The following is a 23450-nucleotide window of genomic DNA, read 5'->3' on the forward strand; positions in this document are numbered from 1 at the left end:
TTATTTATTTATTTATTTTGTGTTTTGTGCCACTAGAATTATGCTTATAATTAAAATACATATACAGTAAAATAGCTGACTATTCAAATTACATATTTATCACAACAGCCCAGACTTACAGGTGTATAGCACATAAACCTGGTTGTATGCATCCTGTCGGAGTCTCAAATTATGGCCACCCTTGTCATTCTCTCCATATCTGGCACTCGTCCTTCTAGAGTGTGTCAGGCATGGCTGGAAGAAACTGTTTACATTTACTCATGTTACTGTAACTGAGTAGCTTTTTGTATACTTTTTGTACTTTTTTGAGTATTTTTTTTTTTTTTTTTTTAAGTCATTGATTATACTTCAGTACATTCTTGCCAGAGCATTGTATTTTGCTACAACAAACTGTGGAGCCGAGATAAGAACAGTAATCCGGCTTTACTTTATTGGTGCATTTGTTTTGTAATTTCCAACTTTCTAGTTAAAAGAATCTAGTTTGAACTGTGCTGTAGTACTTTTAGAACTGCATTGAAAAGATCTCTTCAAGCAAAACTATTATGGCTAAAAAGTAACTCTTTTAAACTTTCACTCAGAGTACAAATCAAATGAGCCGCTTTTGCACTTTTATTTAAGCGACATAAAAACACTTCTACTTGAGTAGCAATTTCCAGTACTATTTTCACCCCTGTTGTCAGGAAATGACAAACCAAACCACCTGAGAGATGTTTTGATGTTCAGCACCAAGCCTATGTAAGAGAGAATTAGGGTGTTATGCTTCGGCGAGAGGAAAAGAAGTTGACTTTAGTGTAATAGGATTCTGTGGCAAAAGGGCGAGTGAGTACAGATACACTGCGAATATTTGCCCGAGGCAGCTGACACTTCTTGACAAATCCACACTCTACTCTCTGTAGACGGCAGTATGTGGATGTGAAATGGATATGCGCGCTCTTTGTGCTGGTCACTCATAATCTGTTATTTTGTGTGTCTCAGTGTGTGTGTGTGTGTGTGTGTCTAAGAGCGACCACTCCAGCAGCAGAAACCTGAGAAGGTGTGACTTACGAGACACTGGATTCTGCTCTTTCTTGGGACTGAGGGGTGCTGAAGTGTCAGAATTCCAATTTCCTCCAAACAGTCACTCCCAGTCACACACTCCGACCCGCTGCATCTCTCTCACACAGCCAAACACACTCTGCCCCCTTCTCTCTTATTCTCCAGAGCTCTGCACGCCTCCCCCCTCTCAGTCATAAACACTGTCTCTCATTCTCTCTCAGCTCCATTCATAAGGTCCTACTAGGAGAGAGCTGGTCTCACACCATCATACTGTACAGCTGCCCCCCACCCTGACACACACACACACACACGCACACACACACACTCTGCTCCTCAAGCTAAACACCCCATTCTCTTCACATCAAGAGACTGGGCTGAGAAAAAGAGAGGGAATGGAAGAGAGAGGTGGTGATTAAAAGGAGAGATTAAAAGGAGAGAGAGGGAGAGGGAGAGAAGAGAGTTTGAGCGTTGTGGGCCCCTCCCACTTTCCGGAGATGCTCCGGCCCATCCCTAAATTGCAGGCCAATGAGGGTGGCTCATTCACAACTCATGCGCTCCTTCTACAATAGGTAAGGAGAGAGAGAGAGAGAGAGAGAGAGGGAGAGAGAGAGTGAGTGAGAGAGAGAGAGAGAGAGAAGACAGGAGAGAGGGAAGAGAAGCAGCGAGGAACAAAGTTCACCCCTGGGATCCAACTGAGGAATACACAGGGAGAAACAGAGGGAAAGAGGAACAGAGGGAGAGAGAGGGGGAAACTGTAGAAGATAGAGAGAGAGAGAGAGAGTAAGCAGTCAGAGATGCAGCAGGAGAATTTGTGACAGGGACCCTAACATTAGGGCTAGCAGTAGATTTACAATCTGGGAGACCTGAGCTGCAGAAATATCCAGAAAGGGGCAACAGAAGCAGCAGGAGACTATTTAAGACAGAGAGGTAAGTGTAAGCTTCTCAGTTTGCCACAGCTGCCAGTCACAACACCAGCCAGCAGGGAAGACAGCGCACAAGGGAATACATCCGAATTACCCTCAAACGCAGACAGGTGGACAGCCAGACATGCTACCTGTGATCCTGCTCCTCTGCGTGGCTGGAGATGCATGGGGGTCGGCCTCTGGGATCTGGGGCTATGGACGGGGCCAGGACAGACAGGAGCCCAGGTCGCCGCTCTGCCCGTCTCCGTGCCAGTGCGAGGAAGACGGCATCTTTGTCATGGTGGACTGCTCGGAGTTAGGACTATCGTCTGTGCCCGCTAACCTCAGCCCGCTCACCACGTACCTGTAAGTAACACGTGCACTGTGATGTGTGCAATCTCTTGCTTTAACCTTTCACTCCCCCCCCTCCTTTCCTCGCAGCTTAACCTGACTTTTGTTTTTACCTCTGACCCTTCATCCCTCTCTGATCGTTTGCGCCTTTCTACTTAATCTCCACTTAATCTCTCCCACACTCTTCACTTCCCCTCTCATTCATCATTTCTTACATCACCCCGTGTCATTAATAAAAAATATGAAAACTCACCAGCAAAATTATTCCCAACTGTGTTTAAGTCTTTACTTGCTCATCAAGTTGTCACTGGAAAAAAAGACAAAAAAAAGCAATTCTGGATGAAAACACTGATCTAAATTTATGCTATTTAATTTGCGGCATTTTTTTTTTTGTTTGACTTGGAATTGAAACAGTTGAATCACCGGGTAACAGTTGGATATGTGACCAGGCCACAGTGGCATAACCCCACATTTAGATAAAAATGGACAGGGCCAAGTGGGAACATGTGTGTGAGAGATTGTGTGTGTTGACCACTATAGTAATATTACTGGACCACTTCTTTCAGTGTCAGGTTTCCAAGCGCCAACTGGAGTCCCAGCGTGTGTGGTGTGTGTGTTAGGTGTGTGTGTATGAGCTCATGTATGTGTGCATGTATCTGTGTGTGTGTGTGTGTGTGTGTGTGTGTGTGTGTGCGTGTGCTGGAGCTTTTATGAGGATTTTGTTAAGAGTTTTGGTAGGCAAACGTCTGTATCACACTGAAAGCTTGTTAGCGTAACAACATTATCAGAATTTCTTTGGCATGTGATATGGGAGAAACTGGAAATAATATTCAACTTAAGTTTTATTGTATTTTTTATTATGCCATGGAAATGACTTGTTTTAGACTTTATTTGTAAAGCCTGGAAAAAATGTCTTGTGTGATTCTTGAGCAGCGTGTCTTGAAAGTCTATTTGGGCTAAAGTACATGACAGCTGAATAAACATAATTATCAGTAACATTTTCATTAACAGATTTTGCTTCCTCCATATCTCACATTATAATTAGCTGTCAGTATTAAACTCAACCCAGGAGGGAGGCTTTTTTTAAGGTCAAAGTCAGGAGCTTTTGGTTTACACTGGGGCAGAGACAGAAGGTCTAAGTAGTCTCTTTACACCGCCCTGCTGTGGCTTAAAGCCAGATATCTCAAATTGCTTTACTGTGCGGGCCTCTGAGGAAAGATTAGAGACACTTTGTGATAACTGATATTGAAGTGATAGAAGTCGAATCCAGGAAACAGAGTGTGATAGAGCAGTTGCTCACTAGGGGCTCCACAAGTATTACAAGAGCGCAAGGAGAGAACTCAGAGGGAGTGAGAAAAGATCAACAGTTTATACAGCAAATGGCTCTAAGAGAGACACATAAAACACAACTCTGCACGGCCTTGAATGATGATTCCTGCCTGACTCGTACCTCTGCCTCTGTTGCCATGGGAGCCTGCGGGGGCCAGGTTTCACTGTGTTCATTTCAGATGAAAGCTAAAACACATGTAGAGTTTATGGTGATGAAAAATGGCCTCTGACTCCAGGAATCGCTCTACTGTACCTATAAGAACATCAGGGGGTCCGCCAAACAATAGGAGAACAATGAGATATGCTAAGCCAACACACACATGCACACACACACACACACACACACACACACACACACACACACACACACACACACACACAAATTCACACACATCTCAGAGTTCCAAGGAACTATCAGTCCTTGTGTGCCTGTCTCTGTGTGTGTGCATGTGTGTGCATGTGTGTGTGTGAGAGAGAGAGAGAGAGAGAGGGAGAGAGAGAGAATTATAGAGAGACAGAGACAGAAAACATTGAGTCTCTTGGTTCTCCTCTAAACTAAAAGGAATGATGACCTGAGACTCCCTCAATGAAAATGCTCTTGACTGCCGGAATGCACACACACACACACACAAACACGCATGCACGCACGCACACACACACTCACGCATGCACACACACACACACACACACACACACACACACACACACACACACACACACACACACACACACACACACACACACACACACACACACACACACACTTACACATGCAGACATCATTCTCTACAAACACAGGAGTAATTGTTCATTTCCCCTCGTTACCTAACAGTGGAACTGGACCAATTAGTGAGTTTGAGGGCTGATTTAGAATAGGATAAATAAACTCAGCGACCAACCGCACACACCCACCCACACACACACACACACTCACACACCTACTACAGAGACAGACAGAGAAGAGGGGGAATGAAATGTAGGACAACCGATGCAGAGCTACAACAAATCACAGTGCCACACACGAATATTACATACATCTTTCTGGCCCCAATGAAAAACTCATAATCAAACACATACAAAATGACCCCCGTCTCTAACCTCGCCCACACACACACACATACACCGAATGAATGTAGCGCATCCAGCCAGAACCCAGCAGGCTACACTTTCTCATTTTGTCCCCTAGTATAAAATGTTACAGCAGTGCAGAGCCGGTCCAATCCCCACCAGGATCTGTGTGAGCCAGACTCCTGTCCAGCACGTCCCGCTGCGCCGGGGAGGCTGGATTAGCCTCACAGCACACACTGTAGGCAGAGGAGGTCACAGGGATTTGGTTGGGAACAGTCCATATTACAGACCACATCCACACAACACTGTGAAAGTAGATGACATCATTCACCCGTGTCATCGGAGAGCTCTTCAAAGGGAGCACAACTGTATGCGCTCTCGCTACGGCGACCGAAAGGGCAATCCAGGCAACAGCGCTGCATGATTCACTCTGTTTTTCTACTGTTTATTTGTGTACTTGGACCCAGCTGCATTAGATTAAAAAGAGACCTAGCGATCTTAATCAGCAGAGAGAGAGAGAGAGAGAGAGAGAGAGAGAGAGAGAGAGAGAGAGAGAGAGAGAGAGAGAAAAGTCCTGTAGTAGGGTTAAAAAGAATGCAGGTTGACGCTGCAAAAGGAATTTTACCGTGTTGAGAGTGGGCTTACAAAGATGCTCTGAGCAACTCGCAGCAAAGTGGGCAGAGATTTATGACAATAATCGTCTCCGCGGGCAACGCATGAAATGAGCTGTCATACGAGAGGCTTTGAAAGACCTTCTCTTTGATATCAGATTAGAGAGGAAAGACAGTGCCCAGGGGTGTCAGTGCTAGTGTACGTGTGTGGGTATGTGTGCATGTGTGTGCAGCTTGAGAACACCGTGTACAGTAAGCACCTAAAAGGCAAGGAAACTGACTTGTTGTAAGAGGCTCCACTACACACCATGATCAGCTTGTCTGTGACCAATGTGAATTAGACCCTCCCCCCCTCCCTCCCCCCCACCTTTTCCTCCCGTGGACTCTTATCTATTTATAGCAAATTTCTGTATTTATTTATGTTGAAAATGCTTACATATATGTTTATGATTTGACTGGAATGTTAAGGGTGTGATGCACATACATCTTCTGTTTTGTCAGTTGCTTATGTTTACATATCACACCCTTCCGTCAGCAGTCTTGAGTGTGTGTACTAGAGGGAGAGAGAGAGAGAGAGAGAGAGAACGAGAGTGTGTGTGTATCGATTTGCATGTGTGTCTGGTGCTGCAGTTGAGCGGTGATTAGGTGATGCTTTGTGGTAGCGGTGAGTGTGGCGAACTTCTAACGGTGTTTTGGCCGTGGCCAGGAAACCACAGCTAGTGCATTACCAGATAGAGGAAAACCAAGGAGTGTGTGAGTGCGAGTGTGCGAGTGTGTGTGTGTGTGTGAAGACCACCCAGACTGCTGAGGGAATTTTGTCTAGCCAGTGGAGTCAAGGCAAGACTATAAGGAAAAATGGAGAGAGAGAGAGAGAGAGAGAGAGAGAGAGAGAGAGAGAGAGAGAGAGAGAGAGAGAGAGGATGGAGGAAGGGGTGAAAGATTGAAAAGCAGAGAGTTGAGGATTAGAAAATGGAGAAACAGGGGAAAAAAGATGTGCTGGATTGGATTTTGGAGTCTCTGGTTAAGCATGGATACACACACATATACATACACACATGCACATAACATCCTGCCTCTGTGCGGTGGCGGTGACTGTAACAGTCGTGTGCGTGTCATTTAGCCATTATGTTGATGGAATGATTCCTATCATGAGTGACCGGAGTCACACTGTAAACATCATGTCTGCGACAGACAGGGAGCGAGGGGCGTGCACTAAAATGAATAAGAATATGAGAATTGTGGAGTCAGAAAAAAGAATATTGTGTGTGTGTGTGTGTGTGTGTATTGTCAGTGGAGGGTCCTCTATACACCAGCTATCAGCCCCAGCATCAATGTCCTGGCTCCAGACGTCTCTGGTAGCCCCCCGCCCTAACTGCACTCCTCTCTCTTTCTCTCGCTCTCTTTTTATCTATCTCTGTTGCCCCATCTGTCTTCTCCCTCCTCACCCACCTATTCTCCTTTCCTCACCTTTTTCCTCTGGCCTCCTTCACTTAGCAGAAAAAGGATTCATTTAGTCAGTGGGTTTTGTGTGCATGTGCACGAGTGTGCATGTGTGTGTGTGTGTGTGTGTGTGTGTGTCTTTGAAGCAGGTGTTGAAACTAGTCATGCAGCACTGAGTGTAAATGTACGATCATTGATATGCGATGTGCTTCTTAGACAACCCAAATGAATGCATAGCTCAGGGCAGTGAAGAGAAAAACGAGAGGGGTGCATATCAAAGGCAAATGTTGTAAATGTTTTCAAGGTGTGTGTGTGTGTGTGTGTGTGTGTGTGTGTGTGTGTGTGTGTGTGTGTGTGTGTGTGTGTGTGTGGTGCTTTGGCCCCAAGCCGAGTTGGGGAAGAGAGTTCCGTACCTCTAATTATACAGAGAGAGAGTGAAAAAAAAATTGTGACATATGCCTTAATCTATACCACTTTAAAAATCAGTTTAAAGAGGCATTTACTTTAAGCTTTTTCCTTCCTTCTGAAAAACATCAAGTGTTTGCCTCAAAATATCAATTCCCCAACTCACTCCAAGCTTCCTTGAAGGCGGCACAGTTAACAGTAGAAGAAAAATCCACATCCGCCTGCTTCAAAAATGACATTTTTGCTAGAGGGGTGTTGGAGAGAAGGGATAGGAAGTTAGTTTTGCATACTGCAGCAGTTTGCGGTTTCCTGAGAGCGACCTGGGAGGCTTTTAAACGTCGCTCGGGGACAGACGGCAGGTAGGCAGGTAGAGGACAACAATGGAAACAATGGCTATTCCCTGTGGGGGCCAGAGGCAGAGGAGACACAGAGGCCATAGTGTGCTCTACCGCTCCATATCCTGTCCCTTAGAAAAGAGCAAAAAGCAATCACAACCCAAGATCTCAGAGGGGGCTAGGATGGTGGAGAGCTTGGGGAGGTAAGGGTGTGTGCGTGCACGCTGCGAGTGTGTGCACGCCGTGGGTGTATGCTCGCACTCGCATGCAAGTAGCCTACGTGTCATCAATGAATAAATGAAGCAAGAGTGTGCATGGTGCTCATATGGAGTTGGATCTGTGCTCACTGGGTGAATGTGTGCGTCTGTATGTTGCGTGTGATACCAGTGTGATGCATGTGTGACACGGGGGCTTGGAATGTGCACCCTGTGACGATGAGGGGTGAAGGGCTCTGTCTCACTGAGGGAATGCAGAATGCATGCATGGCCCAGATTCCTATTCAGCCCCTTACAAACCCTGGGAATCCATGGGAATGTTTGTGTGTGCGTCCATATACGTGCGTGTGTGTGTGTGTGTGTGCATGCATCCGTGCAAGTGCACCAGCCCTCTCTCCAAAGCATTACAGAGAAGGCATTGTCCTATCATGGGCCAGTCTGAGCCAAATGTCCCTAACTGTCCTAGTGTGTGTGTGTGCAAGCAAACGTGAGTGCCTACACACACTTACACCCACGAACCGTGACTTTGCGAGCTGCCATTTATGTCAGTATGTACTGTATAGCTATGGCCAGATAACGCATGGAGGAGACTGTTTACATGAGTGCTGATAGCAGGGTGTGTAGGACATAGCTCTCTAAGTGCCTAGGGTACCTCAACATGGGTCTGTCTGTCTGCCAATCTGTGTGATCGCTGGCCAGGCCTGCTGACTAAAGTGGCTCACGTGGGACTGGCAGTGTGCAGGTGATGACTAGCAAGAGCTAATGATGCTTAATGCCCTCTCCCATGAACACACAGACACACACATGCACATGCACATATGTACACACAGGACCCCCATGTATACTCACATCCAACCATGTCCTATCCAAGCATGCACGCACGCACATGCACATACTGATTTAATGATGGTTAATGCCTTACCCAATCCCCCCCTGTGCAGCATCAAAGCATCCCACAGAGCAGCGCTAATACAGCTATGAGAGCAGGGATTAGGTCTAGAGAATGGGCCACTGGGACAGAAGTTGGCTAATGGGAACAAAGGAGCAATTACAGACACACTTAAATGTCACACACATGCATAAACAAACACCTCAAACCACATATGCTTAGCCAAGATACAATGCTGCAGGAAACAAGACAGGAGACAAGAATGGAGGTGGGCTCTGAATGGCTTTGTTAAAGGCATGTGGACGTTTGTTAAAAAATTGGTCTCCGCATATTATTTTTTTGTAATAGAAAGACATAGAAGGTTACTCACCCAAATCAGTGGTACCTGTGGTTTCATTTTTAATGTTGATGGTTTCAGTTTCAGCCTTTTTCCCATTCACTTCAGTGTGGTTTGCAAACCCAGGCTCAAAAACAGACTTCAGAGTAAAACATGAAGAAAGTTGAAACATATTTTAAAAAGTTATTAAAAGAGAAGTCACAAGTTTGTTTTTGAACATTTATCCAATCCAATAGACCTATTTTGAATATAAAAGGGGATACACAGGCAATGCAGTCATCTACCAGTAGAAAAAGAAGAAAGAAGAAGGAGAGGAGGAAAAGGAGAATAGGATAAGAGGATAAGAGTTTTACTCTGCTGAGAAAATAGACCCTACAGCAGCGAAGTAAAAACAAGGTTGATGCAAATTTGAGAAACAGAAACCTGCAGCTTTCTGTCTGTGCTTCAACCGTCTTTGTGTTCTGCTTGAAAGGTTGTTTTTGGGCTTTGGGGCTTTGAGCACATTGGAGTGAATGAAATCGTCAACATTCACGAACGCGACTGATGTTGGTGCGTGACTTAATGCAGCTTAATATTGCAAAAAGTAGGTCAGTGTTTTTTTTTTTTTTTTTTTTTTTTAAAAAAAACATTTACATAAGTTAAACAGAACCTCTTTCAGGATTAGGGTGGCTGATTTGAGCGCAAAAGCAGCAATTAAGCACAGTATGATGGTATAAGGTCAAACTGGTGAGACTGGACTCCACAGGTGTGTTTTCCATCTGCAGGCATTCAGAGAGGTTGGGGGGGAATTCTGCCACTGTAGAGCCTCTGCAACTGCAGTCAGACTTACTCATGTCTCTATTACATGTCTGAGAAGGAGCGAAAGAGGAAATCTGGACTTTTTACATGAATGGCAGGAGGCCAAGCTAAATCTCTTTAAACCAACAGCAGCCACATGTCCTCACTGGTATGGGGTAAGGTTTCATTGAGTGCTGATCTAAGTTCAGTTCTAGATGTTATCCATAAGCAATATTAAATATATGGGGGAGATGAGCTGATCATAGATCAGCGAGTGGGACAGTAAAGAAGGAATGAGCCAGGAGTGGATTTGAACAATCTTATAACTGGATCCAGTGTCCTCCTGTTTCTGCCATTCAACCAAATGAAGTCATAATAGAGCCTGACACTAATACTCATCGGGTTTCATTTACCATTAGATTCACCGTTGAGAATCAGCCTCACTTTGGTGCCTTGCAAAAACGTCTCACCTCTGCAGAGACACCTTTTCAAGACTGGTGGAAAAGCTGAGTAATTTTGCAACTGATTTTCATGTATCCTTTCGACATCAATACAATACATTTTAATGGATTTTGCTTGGTCACAGCCTGATGAAAAATGTCCTTCATGTGGGGGGAAAATGTTAGCTTCAATTTCAATGTACAGAAGAAGAGCAAACACGGTTTCTGCAAGACACAAGTAGAACACGTCATGCCTACAACATATATGAGCACCGGACAAACTATACAGGCCAAAACAAGAGAGGAGGCCTATGGGCAAAGCTATGTGATTAAGAGTCCCCCCTCTGCCTTCCAAAAACTGTGTCCTGCCCACAACAGCTGCCTGTCAGTCCTGTCCACATGTTGGAGGCAGTTGTATGTTGTGTAGCTCCGACTGTTCCAATACTTCCTGTTCCATTACTGAAGTGCTTGACCTTTCACCCCCCTCCCCTCTGTCTCATGACAGGGTGTGTGTGGGAGGACAAGGAGCGGACATAGAGTGTGTGTTCATGTGTGTGTATATATGTGTGTGTGTGTGTGTGTGTGTGTGTGTACCAGGGTATGAATGAGTCCCAGAGGGCATGAATATGTTTCCCATGACATGGCCTCAGACTAAACAGGCGCTCTCCCCACCCAGACATCCGCCTGTCATTCTCCCCTCAACCACAGAGAGAGGGAAAGAGCACAAAACATGGGAACACAAAAACACAGACGCATCTCTCTTTTCTTTCTTGCTATCTAGTCTTTTCTCCTCCTCCCTCCCCTCCGCCTCTCTGGTCCTCCGCCCTTTTGTAGCCAAGTCTTCCCCGTGGCTCTCCCTGCCCAGGTGAAAGACTTCTCCTCGCCCTCTCCCTCACTCTTTGTGCTCTGTAAATGAGAGAAAGAGAGAATAAGAGAGGGAAAGATAAAGAGAGAGCGCCTTCGGACACAAAGGGCAGTGTACCCCTCCCAGGAAGTCTGGGAGAGAGGGAGAGGAGAAAAAACACACACACATCTTTAGAGGCAGGAGGAAGGGAGGAGAGCATTGTACCGTCCTTCCTGACTCATTGTGTGTGTGTGTGTGTGTGTGTGTGTGTGTGTTTGTGGGCGCGCGTGTGTGCACGCTCATGTGTGACTGAGAGAAACTGAATGCCCAAGCAGCCAGTCTATTCAGATGCAGGAGAAAAAGCAAACACACTTAGACCTCACCCTCAGACACACACTCACTCACACACACACACACACACACACACACACACACACAACCATTTAGGCCCTCTTTAAGGCGGCGCCCAAGCATTGACTGCCGGTTGCATTGTGTGGAAAAAAAAGATCCTCTTTCATCGTGGCCTTAACTGTTTCAAAGAGCTAAGCGGAGAGGATCAGACTGGCTGAATCCGACTGAAGACATTACTGTCATAGTCACTGTAAGAGACAGCCAAGGTGTGGCTCAAGCACTGCTGATGCACTTCTCTCACCCTCCAGGCACGGCTCTGCTGCCTGTTGATTTCCACTAAAGATCTATTACTCTAATGTTCTACACCAATAAGCTACCTTCAAAGGCCCGGAGCTTACCGCCATTATCGGCTGTTTGGTTTGCTCTGTTCGGCAAGAGTCCCCACCTGAGCGATGGAGAAAGGGATTGACAGGGGCAAGAATGAAGAGAGAGAATGGAGGAGGTCAGAAGGAAGATAACCTCAGGGTAGAGTTCTTGCACACATGCATTTTGCGAGTGCATGTGAGACGAGAGGGTTCTGGGGAGTCGTGAAAGTGCACCCTTCAAGGGCAACACAGTGAGTTTGTTTGTGTTTATTTGTTGGTGGTTGCATGCGCGTGTGAGTGTGTGTCTCTATTGGTATGTGCTTGCGTGCAATTTTATGCCTGAGCAAGCGGCAGAAAATGTTCCATTACACAGTGCATATGTTTACTTTGAAACCGAATATATTTCCACCGCGGTGAGACGCATCAAGGCATCGCTGCTGTCTCACTCGGTCTGACTGACACATTTCAGTTCGGTTCCAGCGTCGATGCTCGGAGCAGACACCTGACTGCTGATCGCATCTGTCCCGAGTCTAGGGGTATATTCACACACCAGGGTGGTCCGCCGCACAAAAAGCCACCCGGAGGTTGGGAGAGTGTGTATGAGTGCGATGTGTGTGGTTGTGTGTGTGCCTCCAAACATAAACAGGGGTGTTATTCATGTGATGTGGCCAGTTGTTTTGCTGTGCTAAATCACCAGGCCTTGTCAAAAGTCTCCTAGTTTGAAATCGGCTACAATGGGGCTAGGGGCACATTCACACCCGCTCACACACACACACACACACACACACACACACACACGCTGCCTTTGATCACAGGACTGATAACATACTTCAGTAGTTCTGTTGACGGCGGAGAGGAAATATGATGAATCACATTATTGTAACTACCGGACTGTGTAACTCCACGCTCCAGTTGAAATTTGAAACAGAGAAGGTAGAGAAAGGGCCAGAGCTGATGAAGGGAAATGTACCTCTGCTCTACATGCCTCTATTCACCACTTAACACATGCTCCTTGCCATGGTTACCATATCAATCACAACATAAAGTAGTCAAATATCAAGTGCTTCACCTTTTCTTGCATGCCAACTGTCTCTCTCTCTTATACATACACACATACACACACACACACACTTGAGGAATGGAAAGACTAAGCGATCTATCAGAGCATATTGTGCATGTGCATATCATGGAACACTGGAGGGAATGAGAACGGAAAAATGTCCATTTTTCTTTTTTTTTTTTCTTTTTCTTCCTTATTGCTGCAATATTGCCTCCCTGATTTCACACACGCTACTGTGCGTAAACACATGAAACGACAAGCACACACATGAAAATCTAATTCCTCTCTGGGGGGAAGGAAGAAAGATCACCGGGGTTTTTTTTTTTTTTTGTCAGTCACTCTGCAGAGATTCAAAGGGAGGGAGGGAGGGAGAAGGAGAGAGAGCGCAGGAGGGAGGAATCGGATAAAAACAGAGCAATTAAGAGGCAGCCCTGTGAGTGTGTTTGTTGAGGGATGAACATGGGTCTCCGTGTCTGCGTCCTCCTGCTCCCTTATGGTCCCAATTCCGCTGTGGAGTCTTTAGTTCGTCATTCAGCAGCAGACAGAGATCTGAGGGGAGGAGATGGCCTGTGTGCCTCTGCTGGTTGAGAGATGTGATGTCCTGAGGGCTATATCAGGCTGTTCACATGACGCCACGATGGCCAAGATAGCGCAGAATGGATCTCCTGCCTCTCTCCGTAAGATGCTCTAAGTCAATCTGCAGTGATCGAGCGGTTTATGATGGACTTGTGTGCAGACCCTCGTGGGCACACATTTACCTGTGTTTGATCACGTGAAACATACAGAAAAGCACCCATGATAACTCGCATTCTTGCTCTCTCTCTCTCTCTCTCTCTCTGTCTCTCTCACACTCACACACACACGCACAAACACACAGCAGTCCGTTTCCATAGTCTGTCAGCATCTCACAGTTCCCGTGTATGATGTGGTGAAAGTGTAGTCGGGGACTGTACCCACCACATCCGCAGCCTCACTGGAAAACAATAGGAGTGTGAAAATGAGGGACAGACATTTTACCACATACACCGCAGCCACCTATAAATGGAACAAATATTGCGCCACACGCACACACACACATGCACACACGCACACACAAACACAAACGCACACGCTCAGATAATGACAGGCGAAAATACAGATACTTCAATGCACGCACACAGATACCAGAAATGCCCATAAAACAGGGACGCAGAAACCGCGATTCTAATTGTGAAACCCCTATACACTGCAGAGCCTGCAAAATCTTTGAGCGCTCTCGCTCTCATTTTTTGTGGCCGTTTATTTGTGCTGAAAATATCTGCACGTCATTGCGCCAGCCGACACAATGCACATGTGGTAGTCATCAATCATAATTATCATGGTTTAAAAAAGCCACAGCTGTTATTTGATTTTAAAAACAAGCCATAGCGCAGCGCTGTCCAACGATACGTCAGGTTGTCAGCGGAGGCCTTGGCCTGCAGAGCAGAAATGTCTCTCTCTCTCTCCGGCTTCCCAACGAGCTCGTTGGAGAGCACAGCCGAGCTGAGCTGCATTCAACCTTTCCCCATGACTCACCACTGTGTGTCTTTATTTTTAAACACTTTCTCTCTCCATCGCTGCATGTTTATTCTGTTTGAGTGAGGCCGCTGTTATGGACTTCACACGTTTGTTTATGGCTTCTTTAATCAGGACCAGATAATGGTGGAGAGTTGTCTCCATCTGACAGACTCATCCTGAGAAGCTGGCATGTGCGTGTGCCTGTGTGTGAGTTTCTGTGCTTTAATGATCCCTCCAAATATCCAGTAAATATTTTCGTCAGCAGAATATTGGTACACCGCGACACTCAAAAGAATTTATGTGTGGGTGTGTTTAGAGGCCCCAGACCTAATTAGATGTGTGCTCTCTGTCATACATGAAATCATCAAGTCCATCATTTTGACTGGTGTCCTGCTCCTACTGGCTGTGTCATTCCCACGACAGCTTTGTTGTCACTTTTATCTACTTCTGCACTTGATCAAATTGTCCTTGGCCTGCTTGTATGTATGGTTCATGTATCATTCCATGGAGCCGAACGGGAAATGTCAATAAAAATAAGGAACAAACACACAGCTTAGAATTTATGTTTTCACTGCAAGACACACATTAATAAAAACATCATTTGGGCTCCATGGGAGCCTAATGGTTTGTGAGATCATCAGTCAACAGGAATACCCCAATTATCCGCCCTCTTCATATGTCCTTGAACAAGACACTGAATCCTTACCAGCTCCAATGGTACTGCTCTGTGCTCTGACCTTCCTGGAGGGGGGCCCGGCACAGACAGATCTCCCCAACTGGGATTAAAAAAGTAACACATTATTATACTTTGAAAAGAAAAACATTTGAGATGGACTTAGCCTGAGAAAAGTCTACCTAACCAACTGGCCAGTGGTCAGCTTTCCCAAAACTCACGCCAAACGTGCCTAACATGGTCAATGCTACAAAGCCCTTCACACGGTGGGAACACATCCCCTTCACACCAACTGACAGCTCTGACAGTGGGAGTGGATTTCTCTACACTAAGTATGGATAGTTGGACATAGCCCAAAGCCTGGTGTTGAGTGTCTTTGCATACTTGTCAGAACGTTACCAAACTGCTGGTGCGCTGGATTTGCCCTGTCACAACTGGTAAATATGACAAGCTCCTCTAATGTCCCAGTTTGTGAATCACAGTGTTGCCATGTAATGTTTTTTTCCACATCCACCAAAAGCCGAGCACAGAACTTGGTCTGCGGATAGATCCATCCAGCCCCCCCTCAGCCTGGCTGACTCGACAAACAAACAGCCAGTGTGTCAAAACTCCCAACTGAGAAGGGCTTCTGAGAGCACAGTTTACACTCACTAGCCCGGTGGTCTGGCTTTATGAGCAATGGTTAGTGTCATACACACACAGACATGCACGCACACACACACACACACACATGCACACACACGCAAAAACCTTACTTTGGAAGACTCGTGCTAGACCCTAAGGGTTGTGAAAGCAAAGAGGGGGTGATGTAACACCTCCTTGCTTTCATTGTGTTTATCAAAGAGATGACCTTACATGACTGGGGTCAAGAGGTTATATATGTTTTCTACCAGAGGTTGACACATAAGTTCTCCTTGCATTATCCCAAATGTTAGTAGGATATGTGTGTGTGTGTATGCATGCATGTGTGTCCGAGCATCCTGCACCTCTCTCTCTTTGACCGCAACCCAGCTGCGTCAACACTCACCCCCCCACACACACCCTCTCACGTCAGTGTGTGTCAGAGAGGCAGAGAGAAATGGAGTGTGTCTATGTTATAGCCCTGAACAAAGGGGGAAGGAGGTGGTCTCCTGAGAGACCTGAGAGAAGGGAAAAAGAAGAGAGCGGGAGGGAGAGAGAGAGAGAGGGAGATAGGGAGGGAGATTGAGGGTCAGATCTGAGAGAAGGTAGAGAGACACATCTGGAAAAGAGAAAGAATCACTGGGACGAGGAGGAAATTACAGCTGCCCAACAATGATTCATTGGGGAAAATTCTATTCTACGTCTCCTTCTCCCCTCTCCCCTCCACTGCTCCTCTCCTCCCTTGCCTCCAACCTCTATACCTAGCCATCTTAACATCTCTCTGCTTCTCATCCACCCCTCCTCTCCCTCACTTTCATGATTGATTGTCTGTGAAAAATGCGTTCTAATCACTTGTAATTTTTCTTGCCCAAATGGCCTTCAAAGAAACGGTTAAAGTACAGTGATTGACAGTTGGATATTGATGTGTCTCCTCTCCCTGCTCTCTCTTTAGGGATCTGAGCATGAACAACATAAGCGAGATCCAGCCCAGGGCTTTCCACAGACTGCACCTGCTATCAGAATTGTGAGTACCGAATCTTTCAATTCATATTCAATTAACGAACATCGTGCTACTCATCAATGACAAGAGGCAGAAGATACACAAGCCATTGATTTGTGTGGACCTCAGTGATGGGGATTGATGACTCTGGCCTGCCTCTGGTATCACCTACCAAGAAACTGCCTGCAGCAATACACCAGCAGATCCTCAGATGGCTACAAAAAAGAGGGAGGCGAAGGGAACCTGATATTCACCGAGAGAGGGTCTTCAATGTGTGTCGAGAGCAGGCTCTGTGCTCAGCATCCAAGCCGCTGCTCTCCTGCCTCCCTGGACTTTGTTTCAACTGGACAGCTCAGCAGGAGCAACACACACGCAGACACGTGCCTTAGCCAAGACAAACACACACTATAGGAGAACTTGAGGACAGGACTGGACAGGAAAATGAAGAAAGCAAAGATTTATATTTCTCTTGTTTTTAGCAATGATGGTCATGCTGATGCTCTCCAAAGCACAGATGCTTCACCAAAATCACAACACTTTCTCAGAGCTTTTTGCCTTGTAGCTCAGTGGATATACTTGTAATACATCAGTTAGCCATTGAAGACTATGGTTGACCTGGCAGATCTCTGATGTGACCACTCAGCAGAATCAATCTTAGTCCGGGGTGGAGAAGGGCAGCCCACAGATGTGCCCTGAGGGTGTGTGTGTGTGTGTGTGTGTAGGTGCACGTCTGCATGAGTGTGTGTGCATGCGTAGTTACACGTGCAGGTGTATGCTTGTATGTCAGCTTGCACCTGATTTTTTTTTTTTTTTTTTACTACTTAAGCCTGCAGCCAGTCGGCCATGAGCTGTGTGTGTGCGTATGTGTGTGTGAGTGATTCTGCGCTGGGTATTTGAACAGTCTGTTGTTTTCTTTGCTAATGCTTGCAGCTGCAGCCTGTGAAGCATGAGCTAATGATGATGAAAGTAAAAAGCTAGCTGGATAACAGTACAGTTGACTTTGGGTCACAGTCAAACTAGGCCTGACCTTTTGGTCACAGTGGTGCTGTTACTCAGATCAACAGGGGTAGCTTGAGGCTAACTGATGATATGTGACACCTTGAGGTTGGAGAATTAGGTTGGAGAATTTGGTTTGAGTTCCTTGGCCTATTGATCCTTTCAATTCTTATTCAAATGAGTGAGGACAGAAATCGCTGATGGTTTGATGCCAACCAGTACCACTGCATCCAGATGCTGAGGAGTGATGCTGACATTTGCCTGTATTTTGGGGAGGGGGTGACTTGGAAGAGGCTCACCCTGTTGTTTTTAGTGATCGTCCAGAGACTGTTTTCCCCAGTCTGACTGAGCGCCCAGTGTTTTACAACCCCACTGATCTTGCTCTTTGTGTATCGCTCTCATGTCCTGACGCTTTATGGACAGGTTCTGTTGCTTTGTTTCTCTTCCAAGGAGGATGTTCCTGCCATAAAGCCAAATTTTTATAGCCTGTTGATCGTTTCTGGAGACTGGCTGAGACGATGATGATCTTCCAAGGCAGGAAGACGTGCACTGCGGATCTGCACCCCTATCTATAAGGTTCAGAATGATGGGGCTATGGTAAACGCAGTGCGATTACAACTTATAAAGCTTAGAGAAATAAACCAAGGCTCTCAACACAAACATGGTTAGCTTGAAAGAGAGAGGACTGATGTGGGTCTACAGCAGTAGTAGGTAGGGTAGGAAGAAGCAAGGGCCAGACATGTTGTGACTGGTGGAGTGATAAAGTGTTTGATGTTTGGCTCTACCTCACTCCCTGCCCTCCCTCTCTCACTTCCAATTCATTCCTACTGCCCCCCATCTCCCGTTTTTCTGCAGGCTATTAAAAACTGTAGTCGCTGCCTTTGATGACTTCTCTATTTTTTTTTTTTTTTTTCATCCTTCTTCACATTCACACAAACCACATTAGGATCTGCTTATAGCAAGTACTCCAGCTTTCACTTGAGGGGTTTCTGTTTGGGGTGGGGGCACAGAGCTAAACTTGTATGAACCACACACAGAAAGTACTAGCTCTAAGAAGCATTTCTCGTAATCGTAAATTGTACACCATCATCCCCCCTCTCATCTCTTCATTTAGCTCTTACCCTTATAGTATCAGAGCACAAACAGTTAATCCCTTTGAACTTCAAATTGAGGTGATTAAATTAATTCACAAAGCAGGTACCAAATCTCGCCAGGCTAAACTTCCCTTTGATACATGGCGGCATTAATATTGATAATAAGATGTAAGTGTTCTTCACCCCTCCCTCCAGCCCTTTCTCTTTCTAACTCTGCCTCTCTCTATATTTTATTCTATTGATCTCAGATCCCTCTCATTAAGTCTTCATTTACCGCTTTGATCGGTGAGTGCCCTCTAAATACAAACACACAAGCCAACACGCAACTGTCTGTCAGAGTCAGCATGAATAGCAGTGAATGAGGGGTAGACGGTATGTCTATGGATTAATGAGAGGGCAGCAATGCCCAGAATCAGGTAGAGACTCCAAGACTAGTTACTCATCTCCCCGACATATCAAAGACTGCCTTCAAATGCTCTGCTCCAATATCAAAGATGTTCCATTTATTCCTGATCTAATTGCAACTTGGAACTACCAGGGGGTGGTTTAGGTCAAATTGTCCCCCTAAAAGCCCTTCCTGAGAAACACTTTACAAGGCGACAGTGCAGTCTGCCCATTATCCGTATCAAAGTCCACGTCTTCGTGCCTCCGGAGCTCACATTTCAATCTGCTTTTTTCCTTTGATTGCCCTCATAATCAGTCGCTTGGGTTGAGCCTCTCTTGCTCAACCTGGAACCTGTCTTATCATTATCCGTAATCACTCATCTCTTTAATACAGAGTCAAATTCTCAAGCATTCAAAGTGGTCTGAAATGCAAGACGATCTTTCTGGATCTTTTGAAAGTTCCTATCAGTGTTGGCCTAACCTCCTCTGGTGCACATTGTTTCCAGCTTATGTAAAGGTGCATGGAATAAGGTGTATGCAATAAGGTGCTGATATCAGTTCGAGATATAACACAAACTGACATGCTGATAAATCTGATCTCACCATCTCTGGAATATCCAGCCCAAGCTTCTCCAGTATTATAGGACAGCTATCAGGTGCTCTCTGACTGTCGGACACATAAAAGCAGCTGCAAGAGGAGAGAAGTGGTGAGTGGAGGCCAGCACTGCCCTGCTGCTCTTCCTCTCACTGATAAGATTGTCTGCCGATAGGCCAGGACTATGACGTAGGTGAGGGTTAGCAGGTTACAGTATTGGCTGTCTTGATATTCCAGGTGCACCACACAGCTGGGACTTTCTAGGTCAATTAAAATGAGATACATGTTTTCCTTTTTGTGTTGCCAGCATCAGTTTTTGTGTGCCTCTCTATCTCACAGACACACACACACACACACACACACATCCACCCACCCACCCGTGAGCACCACACAGATTTGTCCATGTCTATATATTGCCCCAGTAATTTCAGAGGTTAACGCCAGGTTAAGTGGTTGACCTTCAGGTGGGACCTCTGAGGGGAGGGAGGGGTAATATTTCTATTGATGGCCCAAGGGTGAGAAAGGTCACAAACACAAGCGCACATGTACACACACAGGCATGCATCTAGCCTCCCTCCGATAAGGCCCTGTTGCTCCTCTGCTTCTTCTTTCATCATCAACACGTATCAGCCATCCTGGCCCTCCTGCCACTATGCTTCTCTATCACTACCTGAGATTTTATCCCGCAAAGTGCTACTTCAGGTCCTTATTCTAGCTTTTTGTTTATTAGTTTGAGGCAATGGGACATGGTGATACATGGGGTAATCAACCGTTGGCATGCCTCAGTAAAGCCCCCATTGATCATCCTTGATGGCAAGGCGGCCTCACCTTGTTATCAATTCTGTGCCTCTCACTGCTCCCCAAGACGCTGAAACTGTCTAAACCTCTCTCTGTTATTTTATCTATGAATAACCACAATAAAGTTGAATTATGTTGAGCTGGAATTTTTATCTTCACCATTCAAGGGCAAAGCAAAATTTACCATCCCCAAATCAAATTAAAAGAAAAAATAGCTGGAACCACGGCTTGACAAGAGCAAGGCGCCTTTCATTAGAATGAGATTGATGTGGAACGACTAGGAGGCTAAGTGCGGAACATTCACTCATATGTACACTCATTTACACACGTATACACACATAAATACTCACACACGCTGATATCATGGAAAGATTTGGTCAGTGGCAACTGCTGGTGTTCTGTTGATGTCTATCAAGGATGTCTGAACATTTCTTTCCTTTTTCAATATCCATCTTCACTTTCGACATAATTATCCCTTTGACAAATGAAGTCGGCAAATGCATGATTCCACTCTAATGCTGTTTTGGCTCTAATGGTGCAGCTAATAGAGAAAGGCTGGTTGGCAGTAGGACATGCACATCATACCATGGCCTTAACTACAGTGTTTGTTTTCTAAAACTCTAAATTATTGGCCCTCTTTTTCCCTCTGTAGAAAAGGTATTTATTTTTCTTTGGTGCTACCTATATCTTTTTTCCGTCCAATAGGTCTGTAACTAATCATTGCATTTGAATAGAAACCAAAGGAAGGCACTTAAGGGCCTTTGCAGAAAGAGGCTTAGATCTATTTTACTGGTGTCAGGATCTCAGCAAGGCCTATTGAAACCGTTACCTCTGGAAAAGTAGCTTTTGAGCTGGTCTCAAGTGACTAGCTTGTGCAATAGCGGAAACTGAAATCGCTTTGCAGGAGCAGATATATCACCCTCTGAGGGGCAACAAATAGGCAGTATACAGGTCTATTTAGGAGTGAGAATAAGGCATTTTTTAAAACGGTTATATTATTCTCAGATCTAACCGCAAACTGAACTTTCGTGCCTGCATGCTTAATTTTGGGATAAAAAGAGCACTGGAATGTGTGCTGCAGTCAGTACAGATCAGCCCTGAATCATCTGTATCTTCCATCTCTGTGAGTTCCACATTGAGACATTATGTGGTGCAGTCGAAGTCTGTTTGACTGAATTTTGACTGCGGTTTGAGAAGCATGACTAAATGGCCACACAATGGCTTGGATGAGTATCAATCCAGTTTGTATTCCATATTTGTGTGTGTGTGTGTGTGTGTGTGTGTGTGCATGTGTAGGCACAAGTGTGGGTTTGTGTTTGTGTTTGTGCTGATAGATATGAGCTCTAGGAGAGTTATAAACTAGGCTGAGTGTGAGATTTGGCAGGCGTAGATGGGGTTGAACGGTTTGCCACCGCACGGTAATAAGAGTGAGACATGTTGACATGAGTATCAGATGTCAGAGGGAGCCGCTGGCAGCTCTTGTCCATTACCATCTGTGTGATAGTGGGCTGGCAGAGCAGACGGCCCTCCATAACAATATCCTGGCACTGATGTAATAGCACAGTGAAAGGCAGGCTGCTTAGCGTGGTGCCGAAACGCCAGGCGAATGTCACCTGTATAGCACAGTTCTATATGATGATGTGAATGGGGAGCTGTCGACTGTGTGTGTTCATTTGTGTGTGTGTGTGTGTGTTTAATAGAAGTGGGTGGTCTTGAGCTGTGAAGACCAAATCTGTGTTTAAAGTGTGCTTCCAGCTTGTGACCTTGAGAGTTACTCTGCTGGACTGAGTGTTATTTATTTGGACGTCTTATACACACTCACAAATGACCATTAGGTGCTGTGTTTGATAAACAAACTGATTGGATTGCTTGTGTGTGGTTTCTTTCCCTCGCTGTCCTCGAGGCCCCATGAACTGGCCCAATTTACCTCAAGGACAGGGAAAATAGCACACGCATCTGCCGCACCGCTACGCGCACACGTACATACAACCTTACAATAAACACACACACAAAAAAAAAAAACCCAGCATGCATGCACACGGACAAACATGCTTTCACATCGCACCGCACTTGTTGACCCAATCTAAGTCTGATTCAATTCACTCTTTACTCACTCAGCGGAGCTCTCTGGGTTGGGTAGAGTTTCAGGGTGTGCTTTGGGCCAATAGCAACCACACTGAAGGGAATAGAATATTGTTATTTGCATACTGCCCCAACAGTAACCCTGAAGCAGGAACCCAAGGATGAAGTCATGTAGGAGCTCACTCCAGGATCTTAGAGTAAAGCAAGAGACAAACTTCTCTTATGAGACTTATGAATTTTTGTCTTCATGCTTGTATTTCATTCCTTTTGTTCTCCTCTTTATGCTCTCTCTGTCTTTGTCTTTCTGTCTCAGGCGAATCTCAGGGAATCAGCTGAGGTATATGTCAGGCCACGCTCTCCAGGGTCTCCACAACCTCAAAGTTCTGTAAGTAACCTCCTCCTCCCTCCCTATCCTGCTCTAATGGTGTAGTCCTCATCCCTGGTGGGTTGTTCCACTCCAGCCTTATGGGGGGATGTGAGCTGTGCGCCTGCCTTGAATAAAACACACAGGCCATGCATCATTAACCGCCGTTAAAGTTTATGGGCTGGGGGAGACCTTCCCTACTCGCAGTTCCTTCATTTCCAAGCAGGCCCTATTTCAGCTGTGAGCACATGCATGCACACACACACACACACATACACACACACTCACACATACACAGGCGTGTGCACACACATGCACACACGCGCACAGGTGTAAGGCAGGGACCCACACCTCCCACAGGCACCGACACCACCCACCGAGATTACAACAAGTGACAAAAATTTCCCTTAAAGAGCCATTGAAAGCCATTTCCTTAACACCCCATTTCACATAGTGTTCATAGCTTTATGACCCACGGCCACCAACAGGTAGCACCACCGTGAAGTGCTAAATCTCGAAAAAAGTTGAGGGCATATTTCTCGTGGGTGTAAGA

General features: G+C 45.7%; 1 protein-coding gene across 1 annotated transcript in view; it reads left to right on the forward strand.

Moving 5' to 3' along the window:
- The first annotated feature begins 1649 nt into the window (after positions 1–1649).
- The window catches only part of lgr6 (leucine-rich repeat containing G protein-coupled receptor 6), a 38886-nt gene continuing 17085 nt past the window's right edge, over positions 1650–23450 (forward strand). The window contains exons 1-3 of the mRNA XM_030056395.1: positions 1650–2303; positions 16537–16608; positions 22847–22918. Coding sequence (XP_029912255.1) covers positions 2083–2303; positions 16537–16608; positions 22847–22918 — 365 coding nt within the window. The 5' untranslated portion in view covers positions 1650–2082. The remainder of the gene's footprint in view (positions 2304–16536; positions 16609–22846; positions 22919–23450) is intronic.

Source organism: Myripristis murdjan, chromosome 7 (genome assembly GCF_902150065.1).
Source record: "Myripristis murdjan chromosome 7, fMyrMur1.1, whole genome shotgun sequence".
NCBI lineage: Eukaryota > Metazoa > Chordata > Actinopteri > Holocentriformes > Holocentridae > Myripristis > Myripristis murdjan.